Source organism: Labrus bergylta, chromosome 5 (assembly GCF_963930695.1).
Source record: "Labrus bergylta chromosome 5, fLabBer1.1, whole genome shotgun sequence".
NCBI classification, from domain to species: Eukaryota; Metazoa; Chordata; class Actinopteri; order Labriformes; family Labridae; genus Labrus; species Labrus bergylta.
This window is the reverse complement of record NC_089199.1, coordinates 14,900,562-14,919,492: the sequence shown is the minus strand read 5'-3', so window position 1 is coordinate 14,919,492 and position 18,931 is coordinate 14,900,562. Positions and strand designations below refer to the sequence as shown.

The window sequence follows — 18,931 nt, the reverse complement described above, 5'->3', positions numbered from 1 at the left end:
AAAAACTTACTTTCAAAAGTTCAACAAAAAACACAAGGATCAAAAATAGGGAGCCACAGAGGAGCACGAGCAAAAAACCTGACACACCAACAAACTACGTACAAAGAACACATACAATGAACTGACACAGAAAGCAAGAAACACTGAGACTAAATAGACAAGGGGTAATCAGACACAGGTGAGACTAACGACACAGGTGAAGACAATCAACACTGGAGGAAACACACAGAGGCAGGACAAGAAACACTGAGGACAACTATGACAAATACATGAAACACTGAAGACACTGTTAAACATCAAGACACACTGGAACTGAGAGGGACGCAAGGATTTGAAATGACAAAATAACACTTATGATTAAACTAGGAAACACACAAGGGAAAAACCAGCAACACTAGGGAAGAACAGGAGAAAGCAAAACATGGAAACCTAAATACAAACCTAAATAAGACCAAATCATGACAGCGTGGTACACCTGAGAGATCCAGTTTGGTTTTAGTTTATATTCAGTGTCTTTAATAGTGTGAGTCTCTTGTAGGAACAAAATGTCTGCATTTAGTGATTTCAAATGAGAGAAAACCTTCCCGCATTTTATGTCATTTCCAACGCCCCTCACATTCCACGAGGTTAGTGTAATTTTATCATTTAGAATTGTAGACATACTTACAAATAACTCAAATAATCATAATTCATTTGTCCATCCATCATTTCATACATGGCATGGATGATATATAAAAAAAAAGAAGAAAGACTTGATTGTGCCAGCGCAGAGCATTCTTAATGCACATCATCACTTTCTTTTGTGTCATTTTACTTGAGTAAAGCAGCTTCCCTCATCACAAGGCCAATAGGTAAACTGGTTGAGCAAACCAAATCTGATTTACCTTGCCGTTCTACAAACACAATTTCATCTTTGTAGTGATTAAGCGGCTTCGGCTTCAACTTTCATGACGCACATTTAATCACGAGTTGAGTGCATTTTCAGATTGCTTTCGAATCTTTCTACAAGGGTACTCAGTGAGCTTACAGCTATCCTCATTTTGACATTTTCATCTGGCTGCAGCCACATTTCTTTCAGTGATGAAATGGTCAAGACAGCTTCGGTGATATTTGGTGTCAAAAGCAAATAGATCTTGATGCCAGCATCCACAGCTGAATTTTGACATCTGATCTCATCTGGTCTTCCAGAGAAGATGGCTTGTGTAGACACTGGTCCTTTTTCAAACCAACCCCTACCCCCTCCCCCTCCGTGACGGAGCTGAGTGAAGTCCCCTTCATCAAGGGTAAGGGTAGAAATACATCGGCAGGCTTTGGGAAAAACTTCCCTCTCTCAGGTAGTGTAGTGGCTGGTTTGAAAAAGACCCACTGTGTGTGTTGCTTTCACCTGATTTCTAGCTGCCTGTGGCCCCTTGAAGTTAGTCTTTGTAGTGTAGGAGGCTCTACATAATTTGTAAAAAGACACACCCTTGTTTTTTTCCACATGTTTATTGAATTTTCTAAGAGTGATACAAGCCACAGTAACCCGACCTAGCAGGTAGAAACAAATACAGACAAAAAACACAGCTCAGGTCAACAAAATTACATTTACACTAATTGTCCACGTTACAGGAAGTTGGGAATGAATTAATATATCCAGAAATAAGAATAAATCTCCCATTTGGATCTGAAATTCTGGATTTAAGTAGAAAGGGGACATTATTACGAAAAAGGATTGCTACTCCCCTTGCCCTATATGTTACAATTCAGATTGAGGAGAATCCTTGTTGACAATGGCAGAGAGAGCCAGCCCAAGATAATTCAGATAGGGCTGCCAGACTTTGTTATACTGTTTTTATTTTTTGCATGTAAAGTACTTGCAAGTTATTCTAAGGTAAACCAGTTCTGACATGACTTTACACCATCCTTTAACAGAAGAGTCTTCATCACTAGTCGATTATAATAATATCATGTGTAATATAATAATGTATATTTCACGACAGTAAAGGTGAGAATGTTAAATATCATTTTACCAGCTGCAGTATTCCTACTTTGGAGCCCCAGAATTAGAGACATCTGTTCCATCTGTGATTGAGATCCTACTCTTTATTTACTAGATATGCAGACATTTTCTTGGTTTGTCTTCATGTTCATAAAACTTCAGTTTAGTTTACCTGATTTTTTTCTCTACATTACTAGTAAGGAGACAATTAATAGCTGATTGGTTGGCAGATGTTTCAGTCCATAAAGTAGGCGTGTTAATATAGACTCTTTCTTTATCTAGAAGTTCAGTTTCTAAAGATTTTCCAGCTTCTGGTGCCTCTGTGTGGCAGAGTGTGATATAATCAATCCTCTTGCAAAGGCTGTGCAGGTTTCCCACAAAATGAGGGGTTATGTGTTGAATGTGAATTGATGGACCAGAATGCTTTAAATTCAGAAGAGAAATAAAAGGATACAAGAAGAAGAACAATGTACATATGAAAAAAATAAAAAAGGTTGGGGGAGTAGAAGTTATTTTTCCTTAAGCACCAGCCAAAGATATAAGCCTTCCTTAAATCCGGTGGTTAAGAGCTCTAGGTTGCCAACTAACATTAAGAATGCCTTGTGATAACATTGCATAGTGTTTAGAACTGCAGAGTTTAGAACTGCATGAATCTTAGGACAGTAGGAGAGTAGGTGGACAATTTTTACACCACAATATCACAGGTAACAAGTAGTGAAAAACTAAATTCTAAATGATAATTCCTGTCAGGATGCGTAAGAAAATATTTGATTTTCTTACTCACGAATAGCAGAAAAACCCAGAGATGCAAACGGTAGGTTATTTTCAGTGAGAAAATATTAAGATTTAGCTTATTTTAGGACCCTTACTTCCATCCTAAAAATGTCAAGATAATTTACTTTAGTAAAAGTAGTTATTATAAATAAGGTTGAGATGCATGTTACATTTAAAAGCCCTGCATTCAAAACATTGATATAATAGTATAATGGTATTAGCATTAAAATATGGCTCAACAATGAGAAGAGTTATGCTGAACTGCTTACAAAATAATGTACAAATAATAATTTCATAATAACAATAATACTACCTGTACCAATTTAAAGCTTTTGCAAAAACAGCTCATTTCTACTTTCATCTCCTTAAAACTATTATGTAGTGTAAAATATGTGTGACTTCATGTTATGAATAACATTTTTACATGTAGGAAAATATTTATTGTTCTTGAAGTTAGTGGTTTAGCAGGAGGATCCTAAAATCGCTGGTGTCTGGGTTTATGTTTTACAATTAGCACTTGGCAAGTTGGAGTAAATCAGGATCTCTGGCAGGTAAATTGTGCAACAGCCCTGGTGAGCAGTATGTAATAGGCTTGGCGAAACTGTCTGTTCATGACAGCATAAAGTATTGGGTTGATACAGCTGTTGAGCCAGGTTAGGTTTGTACAGAACATGTAAAGTAACTGTGGAGCACGGTTGTGTTTGTCGGCTATGTTGATCAACAGGAATGGAACAAAGCAGAATACAAAACACAGGAAAACAATTAAACACATGGAAGTTACACGCTTCATGTCCTTATCTCCTCCACTTGAGGCTGTGGAGTACGAAGGTGCTGCGATTTGGGGAGCAGGTGTCGGTGAAGCTGGTATCAAGACGGTATCAATGGGTGGATTTGAAGCAGTAGTTGAGGCCTGTGTAGATTGGGAGCACTTATTACAGGTGATCTCTTCCTGGTTTGGGTTTTTTTCCAGCTTGCTGCTCAGTTCACAGCTACATGTGTTGACAATACCAGTCTCTACACCACTGTCATCAGTCCCCTGTGATGAAGGCGCTGCATTCCTTCTAGATGACCTTCGGCTGAATCTGTAGTGGACCAGAGCTTGCGATGCAATCATGACATGTCTGTAAATGAGGAGGTAGAATGCGCCAACACAGCCCAAACCAACAAAGAAGTAGACAAAAAGCAGGATGGTGGTGTAGGGTCGACCCCTGGTCCGATGGAAGCTGCATGTGCACACTTGTGGCACAAACACGTAAACATGCCAGAGTGGGCCAACGCTGGCAAGACCTAGTGCCCACACTGACATCAGGAGTAAAATAAGACCATGGTTGGAGAAGATACGGTCAAACATGGCCCTTTTTGCAACCAGGAGATATCTGCTCAATGCTACCAAGCAAAGGGTGATGATGGACACAGAGTTGGAGAGGAAAAGGAGCAGTCCAACGATGCTGCACCAGAGCTGACCACTGCGCCACCTGAGGTGTAAATACGAGTCAACTAAGATAGGCTGCAGTATGGTGCAGTATAGGAGGTCAGCTACAGCCAGGTTGATGATGAGTGCATTAAAGCGAGTCCTCAGACGTGGGTCTAAGGTGAAGATTAGAATGGTCATCAGGTTCCCTAACGTACCGATGATGGTCACAGCACATCCCCACAGCACAGCAAAGTATCGGTAACCTACGACCGATGGACTGTAGCAGGAGAAGAGGTCTTCCTCTGTTTGGTTTGTGTGGTTCATCAGCATTCTATTGAGGAATCAAACCGTAGATAAACATTTCTGTAATTTGATGTATTTCTCGTAGTTACATTTAAACAGAAAACTAGTCCACCCCCCTTCATATTGTGGTTAGCAGTGCCACAGGTGACAGTTGGTCACCCATGTAATTTGGTTACAGTTGGTCTCGATAAAACCACTAATTCTTTTACAAAGACTTTTGTATGGATAATATGTTCACACCACTGAGACGAATTATTGGTAAAGATGATTACTTTTTACTTTTTGAAGTAAAAAAATAAATAGAATAAAGGCAGAATCAAAAATTTGTTAAGCAATTTAAAAAACATTTTTCACGTTAAAATAAAGGTGTTTTTTAATATTTGAGGTGAATAGAAGATTGAAAAATATATTCAATGCTGCTCACCTTAAATCTTCTGAATTTGCTGGTTCTCTGCTGCCTTCAACTTGTTGATGTCATAGCAGTATAAACGTCTGCTGTGATCTGATCTGCTTTGCTGAATGCGTGACTTCCTCCTGCTATTACATTTCATGTGCTTCTCCGTGTTGTATTAGTAATCTCTGCATAATGTGAGGTTTTCACACCCATGTGTGTTCACTTCCTTATTTGAAGTGAAGGAACCATGAAACTTTGTTTTAGTGTGCTTAATGTAATAAATAATTGCAAGATAAATGGCTTTAATAGGGAAATATAACCAAGTAGTTATATTCGCATGTTGCCTGCAGGCATTTTGGGGACTGTCCAAACAAAAAAGGATGTAACCTCAGTTAATGTCATAGCTTACTAAGTACTAGGTTTAACTTGTGCCCAATATTGCTTGCAATGGTTCTGTGTATTGTATTAAAAATAATTCTGCTTAATGTAACTATAGGTGTTTATATTACGTAATCCCAATTTTATATTTATCAAGATAACCTACGTTTTTAGTTGGTTAGATCAAAGGATAAACAAATCTACACCATGTGAACGTTATTTTTACCAGCCTACTTTATTATCTAAGAGTTTAGCTTTAAACTTTTCAATTCCTGTGACACATTAATGAAATTTTGTCTTAGAGGTTAAATCAGATGAATTTGTAAATGCTATAGATTTTCACTAAATTCCAAGCTTAAAAGAGTCTGAATCCGAAACTTCTAGCAGAAAAAGCTCTGATCTGAAAACTAGGAAGCTATCTATGACCACAGAGCCAAATATAGCAAACACCCTTTGCTATATTTCCTCTGGTCATCTGCCAAATGCAACATGTGCTACAAACAAATCTCTGTCATTCATGGGAACAGGAAAAGACACCGCAATAGACAACTATTCATCCAAGCACTTGCAAAAATGTCAGACATCCAGGCACTTGCCCTTACTGAACTTTTATCCGCATTTCTAATATCTGGAAATTCAATAAACTCTTCCCACTGAGCAACAACTCCTCATTTGTCTATCACACAATCATGGTTACTGCTCCTGTTAAAATGTACATTGCCATCATTTACCACCCACCAGGGTGTAATCTGAATGATTTTGTTGTGGAACTGGACATGCTACTCTCAGAAATCCCTGAGGATGGAACACCACTGATTGTCATGGGAACATACACTGATAAAGCCCAGGCAACAGACTTCCTTTGCTGCCATGCCTGCCGATAAAGTATTTACCGCACTCTCTACAGATGAGGCTACAGACTCACTCTGCTCCACACTAACCTCATCTCTGAACAAACTCTGACCCTCTAGTGTCCAAACCCGCTCGCAAAACCTACTCTAGTCCATGGCTCACTGAAGAGAAAATGACAAATATCCAAACATTCCGCTGACCTCAATGACTATAAGCAAAGACTTGTCTCTTTTTCCTCCAGCCTGAAAATAGCCAAGACAACATATTATCAGAACAAGATATGCAATGCCACGGATGAAAAATGTTTTCTGCTTTTAACTCAGTGCTTCAACCACCTCCTCCTCCACCCTCCGATGTGTTCACACCAGACATGTTTGCCTCATATTTTACTGAAAAGCTTGCAACCATCAGTAACCAGTTTTCTAAGCCTGACCAACTCAGCCCAAAGGCACCAACCAAAAGTGCCTAACTCGACTCATTCTCCTCTCTGACTGAGGACAAAGTCTCTAAGCTTGTGCTAGACTCTCGGCCCACCACCTGTCCTCTATACCCAATACCATCAAGCCTCCTGCAGACCATTTCCTCTCCGCTTAATGCTGCACTTAAGCATATCATCAACTCCTCTCTGTCAACGGGTGTGTTCCCCACCGCATTCAAGCAAGCTCGGGTCACCCCTCTGCTCAAAAAACCCACACTCAACCCAGCCCAGGTTGAAAACTACAGACCGATTTCTCTTCTGCCCTTTCTGTCAAAAATACTTGAGCGCACAGTCTTTAATCAAGTCCCTAAGTTCCTGTCCAGAAACGATCTGTTTGACCCAAATCAGTCAGGCTTTAAGTGGAGCCACTCTACTGAGACTGCACTACTGTCAGTAACATAATCGGTACGAGCTGCGGGTCAGTCCTGCCTTTGACACAGTTAACCATCAAATCCTCCTATCCACGCTCTCCGAACTTGACATCTCAGGATCTGCCCTCTGCTGGTTTGTGTCCTACCTCTCCAGGCGATCTTTTAGAGTGTCTTGGAAGGGAGAAGTGTCCATAGGGCACTATTTATCCACAGGGGTACCCCAAGGGTCAGTGCTTGGTCCCCTTCTCTTCTCCATTTACACAAGCTCACTTGGTTCAATAATCTGCTCATACCACTGCTATGTTGACGATACCCAGCTCTTCCTGTCATTACCGCCAGAAAGTGTTACAGTCTCAGCAAGAATCTCGTCATGCCTTGCTTATATCTCTAAATGGATGACTGAAAGCCACCTTCAACTCAACCTTTCAAATACTGAGCTCCTTGTCATCCCAGCTAGTCCTTCTATACAACCACAGATCAATATCCAGCTTGGTACAACCAAACTCATGCCAACAAAGTCTGCCCAGAACCTGGGTGTCATGATTGATGACCAGCTAACATTTAAGGTTCAAGTGGCCTTGATTGCCCGGTCATGTCGATTTTCCCTGTATAACATCAGGAAGATCAGACCTTACCTGCCAGAACATGCTACACAGCTCCTGGTACAGGCTCTTGTGATATCACTCATTGACTATTACAACTCTCTTTCTAACAACTCTTTCTATACTGGTTAGAGCTCTGAAGAACTGCCGTCAATGTTGTGCAATGCCTGTCAGCACCTGTCCAATCAGACTTTAAGCTGATCTTTGCATTTACTGACATTGTTTCCTTTTTTCTAGATCCTACTTACTCGCTGATGTACATGTCGATTTGGATCAAAGCGTGAATTGTAGAAAAATGAAGCAAAGCAATACAGAGCTCCTCCCACTGGCAGCAGTATAGGTTATAAATTCTGCCTCCTAATGTTAACAAATGGTATTTGAGTCAAACCAGAAGATTAAAAAACACGCCAAATGATTTTTCTGAAGCATGGTTTCTGTCACTGTAGTTAGCTGTTATCAATTTGATTTAAAATTGCATGAACTACAAATGCGCTGCAAGTACATAAACAGGGCAAAATCAATAACAGGTATTCAGAAAACAACTGCCTATAGATAAATGCTTAGAATATTTTCAGCAGAAGTGCCCCAGGCCTATAAGAGAACTCACTGGGACAGTTTATAATTGATGGGAGAGAGTTAGGGAGACCAATCACTGAAAGTTTTGTTTAGATTGGCGAGTTGCATTGTTGAACTACATGGGATGTTACGGTTCAATTCCACAATATCGCTTGTACCGTCATGGGCCTGTGATGGTGAAACAAAAGGTCTTCTGGGCAGAAAAGTGTTGTTCTGTTTCAGCCGCACTGGAGCAGAGCAAAGGGAAGTGGGAACTACAGAGATCCCCATCATCTCTTGGTGCCTCAATACAGAAAAAATGGCGGAAAACTACTATTATTTACGAGGGAGTACAGCGAGACGATTGGAAATTGTGGGCGTCCAGTGCCTTTTAAATCTGACGTGTTGAAGCATTTCTGTTTTCCCTTGTCAAGAAATAAGAAAGGAGAAGGTGACGATATGCAGACACTGCCAGACTGCATTATCTAATGTACATGTTGGGGTATACAAGTTATATGAGAAGCCCCTTGACAAATCGTCACCGTGAAAATACTTGAGAAAATGCAAGGAAAAATATCCAGCCATGCCAAAGAAGCGTTTGCATTTGCCTAATAGTCTTGATTGAGGGCCCCCTAGCAGGGGAATTTACATACTGTTCTTTCTGGGGATAGATCAGTGATGAGAAATTATCTAAATTAGGTCTGGAACAATGGCGCCAGGATGAAATGACAAAGGGGGCTGGGGAGGAATGGTGAGGGGACAAACATATTTCTAATGAAAAACAATAGGTTGCCATTTTTTTCAACTTGACATTTGAAAGAAACTCAAGATTCTTGCGGCCTAAAGAAAGAATAAACACTCAGAGAAGAAAGCCCTCATCCAAATGAGGCCTTATGTGCTCCTGATGATTTACCTAGTTGACAAGACATTGTTTATATATGTTCAGACTACCTGTGAAGGTCTTATCCATCTACATCAGTGGTGTCCAAACTTTTTTTCTTGCGGGCCAAAATTGTCGTGTTAGAATTGCTCGTGGGCCGCAGGTTTTGTTTTTTAAAATATAGATGACAAAATAGTAAGGCTTTGTAGATCAGAATCAAAAGGCTCGCTAAAGAAACCCTTTAATGAAAGGAAATCAAATATTTAGATTTCTTCGTTCTACTTTATTTGTTTTTTTCTCAGAATCGAGTCTGTAACATGGTTCATGTTTTTGGAAAAGCTTTCTTCATTTAGCTCAGGTCATAAATGGTTAAACATCAGTCTGCTTGTTTGCAAAAACTTTGTATATGTTTTTTGTTCATAGTTTACAAAAAAATTTGGAAAATAGTAAAAGCTGCAGATTTAAAAACAACAACAACATACATGTTACTGAACATTTTCTATTTTATGAATATTGTTCAGCCCTTGTTAACATGAAAAAGAAAAATAAGATAATGTGCCAATCTTAATCAAGGCCTCAAAATCTTCTGATTCTTCATTTGAAGTCACGGGCCGCAAAAAATCCCCTCAAGGGCCGGAAATGGCCCTCGGGCCGCACTTTGGACACCCCTGATCTACATCATAGTTGTTCAAGGCAGAAAGTGTCTTGTGTGGAATCTTGGCAAGGCAATGGGCATCTGTGGTCGTCTGACATCATAACTGTGGCCATTGCATGAGTGGTCTGATTTCCATTAAGTGTCGCCTCATTTTGATCAAATATGTAAATAGCATCAATCATTCCATAGTCTGAGATACTGCTATCATTGTATGATATACACTGTGGCCCAGAGCATTTTTTTGGAAAGTCTGTGTTTTTTATAACCCCAAACAAAGTCTAAAACTTGAAAAAGTCAGCTTTGATCCAAATAGGCAGATTTTGAAAAAGATGAGAATTTTGGTAAGGATACCATTTTAATGGCATTAACTCTGCCAATCATAGATAGAGGTAAGGTCCTCCAGTATTCTATGCTGCGTTTTAGCCTATCAAGACCTGCGAACAGATTTAATTTGAACAAACGCTTAGGGTTTTTTGATATTTTAATGCCCAAATATGTGATGTGATCATGAGCAATCTTGAAAGGACAATCATGTAGAATTGTATTCTCTCCAATAAGCACAAGTTCACTTTTGTCCCAATTTATTGTGTAGCCCGAGATCTTACTGAATAGTTCTACATATTTTAAAAGATAAGGGGTACCCACTTCAGGATTTATTAAGGTAACAAGTAAATCATCCACGTAAAGTGTAACAAGACGTTCAGATGTACCAGCTGAAATTCCCTTTATGTGTGGATGAGCCAAAGGCTTTAATGCAATATTAAATAATAAGGGGGACAGACAATCTCCCTGTCTCACACCCTGGTGTAGACTAAAAGACTCTGATAATGTATTATTTGTTAAAACTGAGGATTTAGGGGAATGATATATCATTTTAATCAAGTCCGAACCTTTTCAAGGTTTCAAATAAGTAAAACCATTCGATAGAGTCAAACGCTTTCTGGGCATCCAGTGTTATGACAGCAGCTTTAGTATCTTTACCTAAGTCAGAATGCAAAATATTCAACACCCGACGCACATTAAAAAAAGAAAGCCTGCCTGTGATGAAGCCCACTTGGTCTGGATGAATAATTGTTGCTATAAATGTATTTAATCTAGTGGCTAATACTTTTGTTAAGATTTTGTGATCTGAATTTAGAAGAGAGATGGGTCGGTAATTGGCAGGATCAATGGGATCTTTCCCGCTTTTCAGTAACAAACATATGTTTGCCTCATATAAAGATGGTGGTAGTGTTTTTTTTTGCAATTGAATCATGTATCATCCTAAGTAAGTAAGGTGCTAAAATCTCCTGAAATGCTTGATATAACTCAGAACCAAATAGATCTGGTCCAGGGCATTTTCCTTTAGGGAATGTCTTAATTGCGTCCTCTAACTCAGCAACAGAGAACATTCTTTCCAAAAATTGTTGGTTTTTCTCATTTAGTTGTGACAGAGTCAAAGAATTGAAGAACTGAGAGTAATCTGTCTCTGTTGCTGTGGAAGTAGGGGAATAGAGTTTGGAATAAAATTATTTAAAACAACTGTTAATATGTTGTGGGTTTGTAAACCCAGGTGTTGATAGTAATAGAGGATTAAATCTCCAGTTGTATTTTGGTTTGTTAAAAGAGGATTGGAGCTGTAATGTAACAGGACTATGATCCGAGATCAGAATATTATGATAACACGTGTTACTGATATGTGAGATCAAACTGGCCTCCACTATAAAATAATCAATTCTAGTATAAGACTGATGCACATGTGAGTAAAATGAATATTCCTTTTTATCGGGGTGTTGTATTCTCCAGTTATCTACCATATTTCTTGATTTTATCAAATTGTTTAATGTCTGAACAGAGTTAATAGTTGTAGGAGATTTAGGAGATGATCTGTTTAAAGATGGATCTAAATGGCAATTTAAATCTCCACCAATGAGAATATTGGAGGACCCATCCTCTGGAAGTAATTCGAAAACTTCACGAAAAAATGTAGGATCGTCAGAATTTGGGCCATATGTTTAACAAAGTAATTGGGAATGAATTAATATATCCAGAAATAAGAATAAATCTCCCATTTGGATCTGAAATTCTGGATTTAAGTAGAAAGGGGACATTATTACGAAAAAGGATTGCTACTCCCCTTGCCCTATATGTTACAATTCAGATTGAGGAGAATCCTTGTTGACAATGGCAGAGAGAGCCAGCCCAAGATAATTCAGATAGGGCTGCCAGACTTTGTTATACTGTTTTTATTTTTTGCATGTAAAGTACTTGCAAGTTATTCTAAGGTAAACCAGTTCTGACATGACTTTACACCATCCTTTAACAGAAGAGTCTTCATCACTAGTCGATTATAATAATATCATGTGTAATATAATAATATATATTTCACGACAGTAAAGGTGAGAATGTTAAATATCATTTTACCAGCTGCAGTATTCCTAAATTCTAAATGATAATTCCCTGTCAGGATGCGTAAGAAAATATTTCATTTTCTTACTCACGAATAGCAGAAAAACCCAGAGATGCAAAAGGTAGGTTATTTTCAGTGAGAAAATATTAAGATTTAGCTTATTTTAGGACCCTTACTTCCATCCTAAAAATGTCAAGATAATTTACTTTAGTAAAAGTAGTTATTATAAATAAGGTTGAGATGCATGTTACATTTAAAAGCCCTGCATTCAAAACATTGATATAATAGTATAATGGTATTGGCATTAAAATATGGCTCAACAATGAGAAGAGTTATGCTGAACTGCTTACAAAATAATGTACAAATAATAATTTCATAATAACAATAATACTACCTGTACCAATTTAAAGCTTTTGCAAAAACAGCTCATTTCTACTTTCATCTCCTTAAAACTATTATGTAGTGTAAAATATGTGTGACTTCATGTTATGAATAACATTTTTACATGTAGGAAAATATTTATTGTTCTTGAAGTTAGTGGTTTAGCAGGAGGATTATATAGTATCTCAAAATGTCACATTTTATTTAGGAGTTGAGCACCCCTTAAGATCTGATCCTAAAATCGCTGGTGTCTGGGTTTATGTTTTACAATTAGCACTCGGCAAGTTGGAGTAAATCAGGATCTCTGGCAGGTAAATTATGCAACAGCCCTGGTGAGCAGTATGTAATAGGCTTGGCGAAACTGTCTGTTCATGACAGCATAAAGTATTGGGTTGATACAGCTGTTGAGCCAGGTTAGGTTTGTACAGAACATGTAAAGTAACTGTGGAGCACGGTTGTGTTTGTCGGCTATGTTGATCAACAGGAATGGAACAAAGCAGAATACAAAACACAGGAAAACAATTAAACACATGGAAGTTACACGCTTCATGTCCTTATCATCTCCACTTGAGGCTGTGGAGTTCGAAGGTGCTGCGATTTGGGGAGCAGGTGTCGGTGAAGCTGGTATCGAGACGGTATCAATGGGTGGATTTGAAGCAGTAGTTGAGGCCTGTGTAGATTGGGAGCACTTATTACAGGTGATCTCTTCCTGGTTTGGGTTTTTTTCCAGCTTGCTGCTCAGTTCACAGCTACATGTGTTGACAATACCAGTCTCTACACCACTGTCATCAGTCCCCTGTGATGAAGGCGCTGCATTCCTTCTAGATGACCTTCGGCTGAATCTGTAGCGGACCAGAGCTTGCGATGCAATCATGACATGTCTGTAAATGAGGAGGTAGAATACGCCAACACAGCCCAAACCAACAAAGAAGTAGACAAAAAGCAGGATGGTGGTGTAGGGTCGACCCCTGGTCCGATGGAAGCTGCATGTGCACACTTGTGGCACAAACACGTAAACATGCCAGAGTGGGCCAACGCTGGCAAGACCTAGTGCCCACACTGACATCAGGAGTAAAATAAGACCATGGTTGGAGAAGATACGGTCAAACATGGCCCTTTTTGCAACCAGGAGATATCTGCTCAATGCTACCAAGCAAAGGGTGATGATGGACACAGAGTTGGAGAGGAAAAGGAGCAGTCCAACGATGCTGCACCAGAGCTGACCACTGCGCCACCTGAGGTGTAAATACGAGTCAACTAAGATAGGCTGCAGTATGGTGCAGTATAGGAGGTCAGCTACAGCCAGGTTGATGATGAGTGCATTAAAGCGAGTCCTCAGACGTGGGTCTAAGGTGAAGGCTAGAATGGTCATCAGGTTCCCTAACGTACCGATGATGGTCACAGCACATCCCCACAGCACAGCAAAGTATCGGTAACCTACGACCGATGGACTGTAGCAGGAGAAGAGGTCTTCCTCTGTTTGGTTTGTGTGGTTCATCTAAACACAGAACAGTTTAACACATTTCAAAAGGTTTGTTTCATGTCCATTTTTTTATTTTATCTTTTCTGATCTTGCTACATAGCCATAGCCACATTTCTTTAAAAGTATACGATAATCAGTGTTGGGCAGTAACGCATTACTAGTAACGCTTTACAGTAATAAAATTACTTTTATGAGTAGTGTAACAAATTAGTATTAAATTCCAGTAATAACATTACAGTTACCCACACAAAAAATAACTAGTTACAACCTTACTGTTGTTGTTATTACCCCTCTTCTGATTTAAAATGCAACAATCCTCAGATTAATCTCGTCGTACACATCAGCTAAGCAAGCATGGTTGACAGGTAAGCGATTTTCCTGTGGAATTGGGCTTTTTTTTAGGTGCTGCCGTGGGTATTTTTTAGTTTTTCCACAGTTGTTGACACATATACCCTGCAATCCTGTCTAGCTTGGAAGATGGAAGCGCACACATTTACATTCAGCAGCTGGAAATATACCCATTACTTTAGTTTTGTTGAGAGGAAAGATGACAAGAACATCGTTGTCAGATTGTGTCTCGGTAGAAGGACTCTTTCTACTGCTAATAACACGACCTCAAACCTCCTTAAGAACTAACAACGACAGCAAAACAACTACAAGCTTGTGGAAATAAACCCCACCAACGAGCCCTCTGCGGGCGCGGAGGATAGCTGTAGCCCTACAATGCCTAAACAACCAAGACTGGATTTAAATCGTGGACAGCAGGCTACAAGCGAAAAAGAACTAATGAACCTTGTGCCCGGGTATGTGCTGGATGAAATGTCTCCACAGTTGAATATGCGTCTTTCAGACAGATACTTGAGGAAATACCAGTAAAAGGGAATGCAAGACTCCCAGGTAAAAAAATATTTGAAAGCTATCTAGACAAGGAATACACTTTGAGGGAAGCTGAGTTGAAGAAAGCATTTAAACTTTCAGAGATGGACTATGTTTCTACAACGAGTAGTGTAACAAATTACTGTTATCAGACAGTAATAATTAAAGTAATGATATAACTTTTAAAATAAGTAATGAGTAATACATAACTTTTTTTCAGTAACGAGCCCAACAATGACGATAATGTCGTCTAAGGTATCTTCCTTTTAACTGACTTACTGCTACTAGCTACATTTTCACTTTGTTTATAAAAACTTGGGATTTTTCATTCCAAGTGTCATACATCCTTTCATATAATGTAAGAGAGGATTGAGCCGTTTTATACAGTAGCTAGAAACTAATCTGAGTAAATTTAGGTTAAAGGGAAAGACAGCAGCCTTGTCTGGTGTCTCTTTAACTTGATGAAATTATACAGTATAGATGCTGCATAACAAAAAAACGCTTTATATGAATTAGAGTAGCTCTGAATCCTCTCAATTAGGGGAAAAATGCAATAAAACTTAGAGAAAGTCAGCAGCTAATAATTATTGTGATTGTCCATTATTATATTTTGGTTTATATTGTTATTTCAGTTTAAAATGTTGAACATTTCCTGTCACAAGTAAAAAAAAAAGAGCCAACTGAGGTCAATAATCAACCAGCCAAATCTTCCATTAGCTTAAATCAATTTTCTAAGGTGTAAATAAATAAGCATTTAAATAGAAGTAGTTACCAGGATTGTTGCCTCGCCTCAGTCTAAATAACTTCCAACTGTCCGATTGTTTGATCATTTGAAGCGTACTTTATGCCCTGTAGTGAGCTTGTCCTCTTGTTCTCACGCTTCCTGTTCGCGGATGTTTTATGTGCCTGCCCTTTTTTTCAGTTTATCTATACCATTTGTGGAAATTTAAATTTCAGATTTTAACAAAGTTAACCTCATGTAAACTTAAAGGAGGTTTAAAGTTTAAGCAAATTGTCATATAATAATAGGTTTTTGAAAACTGCACTAACCTGTGAAACTCCATGGATGTAATATGATCATGAATAATTTGAAAGCCAAATCATGGATGTGCTATATAATTACTTATTAACTTTAGGAATGTCCTGTAAGTCAAAACCCTGATCTGAAATATGTTTAACATTGCTCAAGTTGTGCATGCCATTTGTTCACATGATAAAATAAATAATCTACTGGTACAACCAACTTCTGTTGTAATCAATTCTTGTAGTTATATCAAATGACATTTAAAAATGTGCAAAACATACAAACAATATTGCTTACAACCATAAACTCAGTTTATTTTTTTTATATATTTTTATTTTTATTTAACAATTAAGAGCCCAACATGTTCCTTCTCTAATGTTTTTAATAATCTACATTTACAATAATGATTCAAGACACTTCCCCTACATAACAATTCATACATTTGAAGACATTTTCTTTTATTGCATTGAACAGGAATAGTTAGTAGGAGTGCTTTAAGTATTGCTACAGTTTCAGTTTCCTAAAGCTTCCTTCTAATGTGGTACAAGCCATCATGAGAGTTTTCACTGGGATAGTTCAGGGTCATGTAGGAAGCACACAAGGCAGAGCAGACAACCTAAATACTTGTTTTATCCCATTACAGGCCTATAACACTAACACAAACAGTGTGTTGTTTTTTTTTTTGCATACAGCCACTCACCTCATCATGTGGTCCACTTCTTTTCCTTCTGTAACATAATGCTGGTGTCTTTCATCCCACTGTTTCCTCAAACCGTGTATGAGTGGTGATAAAAATGTGGTCTGCATAATCAAATGTGCAGGAAATGCAAATACCTGCTTCTAGAGTCATCACACATCCATTATACCGCTGTGTTCACAGTGAACTTATTAAGACACTGAAACCTTTCAGTTTTGCACGTAACAGATACAAAAACCATAGATGGTCACTTGCTGAACCTGTTTACACTTTGCTCCCCAGACTTTTACATATGTGCTTAGTTATTTTTTAATGCAAAGACCATTGCCCGTTTGTTGGCTACCAAGGGAGAAAACTGGGAAATCATTTATTTAAGTGGGGATTGTTACATCTGGACCTGCTTTACACAAACAAATTTAGTTCTCACCCTCGTTCGTAAATTATTTTGTCCAATCTAACAACATTTTACACACATATTTGAAAGAAACCCTGATTGATTCATAGTGCACCAATAAATTACTTCTGTTCAACTTTGCCAACCCATAGACATGGTTGAAGTACTTATCACTACAGATTTAAGACGTCATGTTACTTCTACACTAATTTTTCTCTTTATTTGCCAGTTTTTGCCCCACAGTGGTTAATATAGACAATGTATGCATTTTGTGATAATGTAGACATACAAAACAGAGAAATGTTTGCCAACTGCAGAAACATTGCCCAAAATATCTGTGTCTTTTTCTCTTTATAAGCTACAAAAAACAGGACCTAACAGTGGTTCTATCCACGCTATGTGACAGCTACTGTATGATACCAGCTAACATCTGTGGCAGTTACTATTTCTCCCCCAGCAGGCATGTTTAATGCTGTTTGGATATGTCATAAATCCTTGCGGAGGCGAACATTGAAAACATAAGAGAGGTAGGGTTTTGATTCAAATACGGTGGAGATTTCAGATTCGAGCATGCTCAAAGAAGTCCATGCTTGATCAAAACATTTTTGTTTGTTTTTTTACTATCTGCAGAGTCTGCTTGTTGATCGGCAGGTAGCTAGAGTGATGAAGGGAACTGGGAGGATGGACACATTAGGTCTCTCTGAAATATCTGAGCTTTGTAAGGTGGCTGTTCTTTTTCATAGTAACAGAGGTGGTCTGTAACTGCAGTTTGCACATAAAGAGTCACAGTTGTGTCTACTGCTGAAACAACACCAGCTGAGCTCTTCTTGGCAAACAGTTGCAGGCCACCACTTCACAGTGTGCTTCTTTGTGATTGTTCCTCATCCATTGCATCAGTAAGGAGTAAAGAGGATTGGCCCATGTGTGGTGCGAATTGGACCTGGAGCCGGCCTCAGCAGGCTGAGAGGTGTTCCCTGCAGGAGGTGGTGATGGGGATGAGGGTGGGAGGATGGGCCAGGAGGACGTAGTGCCATCTGATTGGAGGATGCTGCGGCTGCCATTGCTGCAGCAACAGCCAGAGGACTTGGTAAAAGTCCTGCCCCCAGAGTTTTTTGGAGTTCCTTTGAGAAAGTCAAGGGACATTTAAATGTTATCAGTATTGAAGCATTCAAATCGTTCCTTAAAGCTGAATCATAATGATTTTAGATAATTGAGAAAATGGAATAAGACTGGGAGAAGGACAAACTGAGTCTCTACCATAAAGTCTGTGCGCTTCTTGTGCCGACTGAGAAGAGGATTAGGTTTCCCTGCAACTCCATCTCGATGTCTCCTACTAGATATATGCTGAAACATAAAATAAGAAGGTCAGAGTTGAATATTTGAGGTTGCTAGTGTACCCTTGTCAGGATATTTGTTCCTATGTGGGTTTCTCACCTGTTTGAGCTGGAGCTCTGAGTTGACTCTGACGTTGCAGATCTCACAGTGGAAGGTACGTTCCTGAGTGTTCGGGTCAGAGGACAACTCCCCTCCCTGCTCTGGGCTGGGTTTGGGACCAAGACGCGGGTATGCCTTAATGGGCCCCAGTCCACTCCGAGCCTCCAGAATGGTTTTGTGTTTGGTACCTGGAAACAATAAAAGAAAGGTATCATCTTTGGTTGCAATCAAGGCCATATTATTGTGTATAAATGTTGCATACTAAAGACAAAGTACTGAATTTTATCTTTGGAGAGATTATGTTTGAAAAGTTCCTGTTTTAATTATCATGAGTAATCCTTGGCCCTTATAGAAAACATTGAGATGGGAGTATATTCCTGTTATTTGATTAGGTGAGCATGACAATATCTTATGTAGGTGGCAGGGCAATGATGAAGGTTGTAGCACCCATAAAAACCAAGTCAAAGCCTGTAGTTTTCAACCCGCTATTCTTACCACTAAGTGGCACTAATGCTCCTGCTTTAGTTTTTACATCCTGTGGCAGAAATGTGCAGAAGTGCTTCTAAAGAGCCAATCTAAGGGACGTTGCTTTAAAGAGTGACTCGAGCATAATAATGTT

The 18,931-nt window shown here is 39.0% G+C and overlaps 3 protein-coding genes across 5 annotated transcripts in view; all 3 read right to left on the bottom strand.

The window, feature by feature from the left end:
* Positions 1-3,249: 3,249 nt before the first annotated feature.
* LOC109993765 (G-protein coupled receptor 84-like) lies at positions 3,250-4,845 on the bottom strand. Its single transcript, XM_029279883.2, has one exon. It carries the CDS (start codon positions 4,494-4,496, stop codon positions 3,288-3,290), a length of 1,209 nt encoding a protein of 402 aa, XP_029135716.1. The 5' UTR covers positions 4,497-4,845; the 3' UTR covers positions 3,250-3,287.
* Positions 4,846-11,618: 6,773 nt separating this feature from the next.
* On the bottom strand, positions 11,619-14,967 carry LOC109993738 (G-protein coupled receptor 84-like). The gene has a single exon (XM_020646799.3). The coding sequence runs from the start codon at positions 13,900-13,902 to the stop codon at positions 12,721-12,723; it is 1,182 nt and encodes a 393-aa protein (XP_020502455.2). The 5' UTR covers positions 13,903-14,967; the 3' UTR covers positions 11,619-12,720.
* Positions 14,968-16,094: 1,127 nt separating this feature from the next.
* The window catches only part of LOC109993744 (zinc finger protein 385A), a 29,529-nt gene continuing 26,692 nt past the window's right edge, over positions 16,095-18,931 (bottom strand). For all 3 annotated transcript variants that reach the window (XM_065954949.1, XM_020646808.2, XM_020646809.2), the window contains 3 exons: positions 18,313-18,500; positions 18,136-18,222; positions 16,095-17,999 (listed from right to left, as the gene is read on the bottom strand). In XM_065954949.1, coding sequence (XP_065811021.1) covers positions 17,772-17,999; positions 18,136-18,222; positions 18,313-18,500 — 503 coding nt within the window. In that variant the 3' untranslated portion in view covers positions 16,095-17,771. The remainder of the gene's footprint in view (positions 18,000-18,135; positions 18,223-18,312; positions 18,501-18,931) is intronic.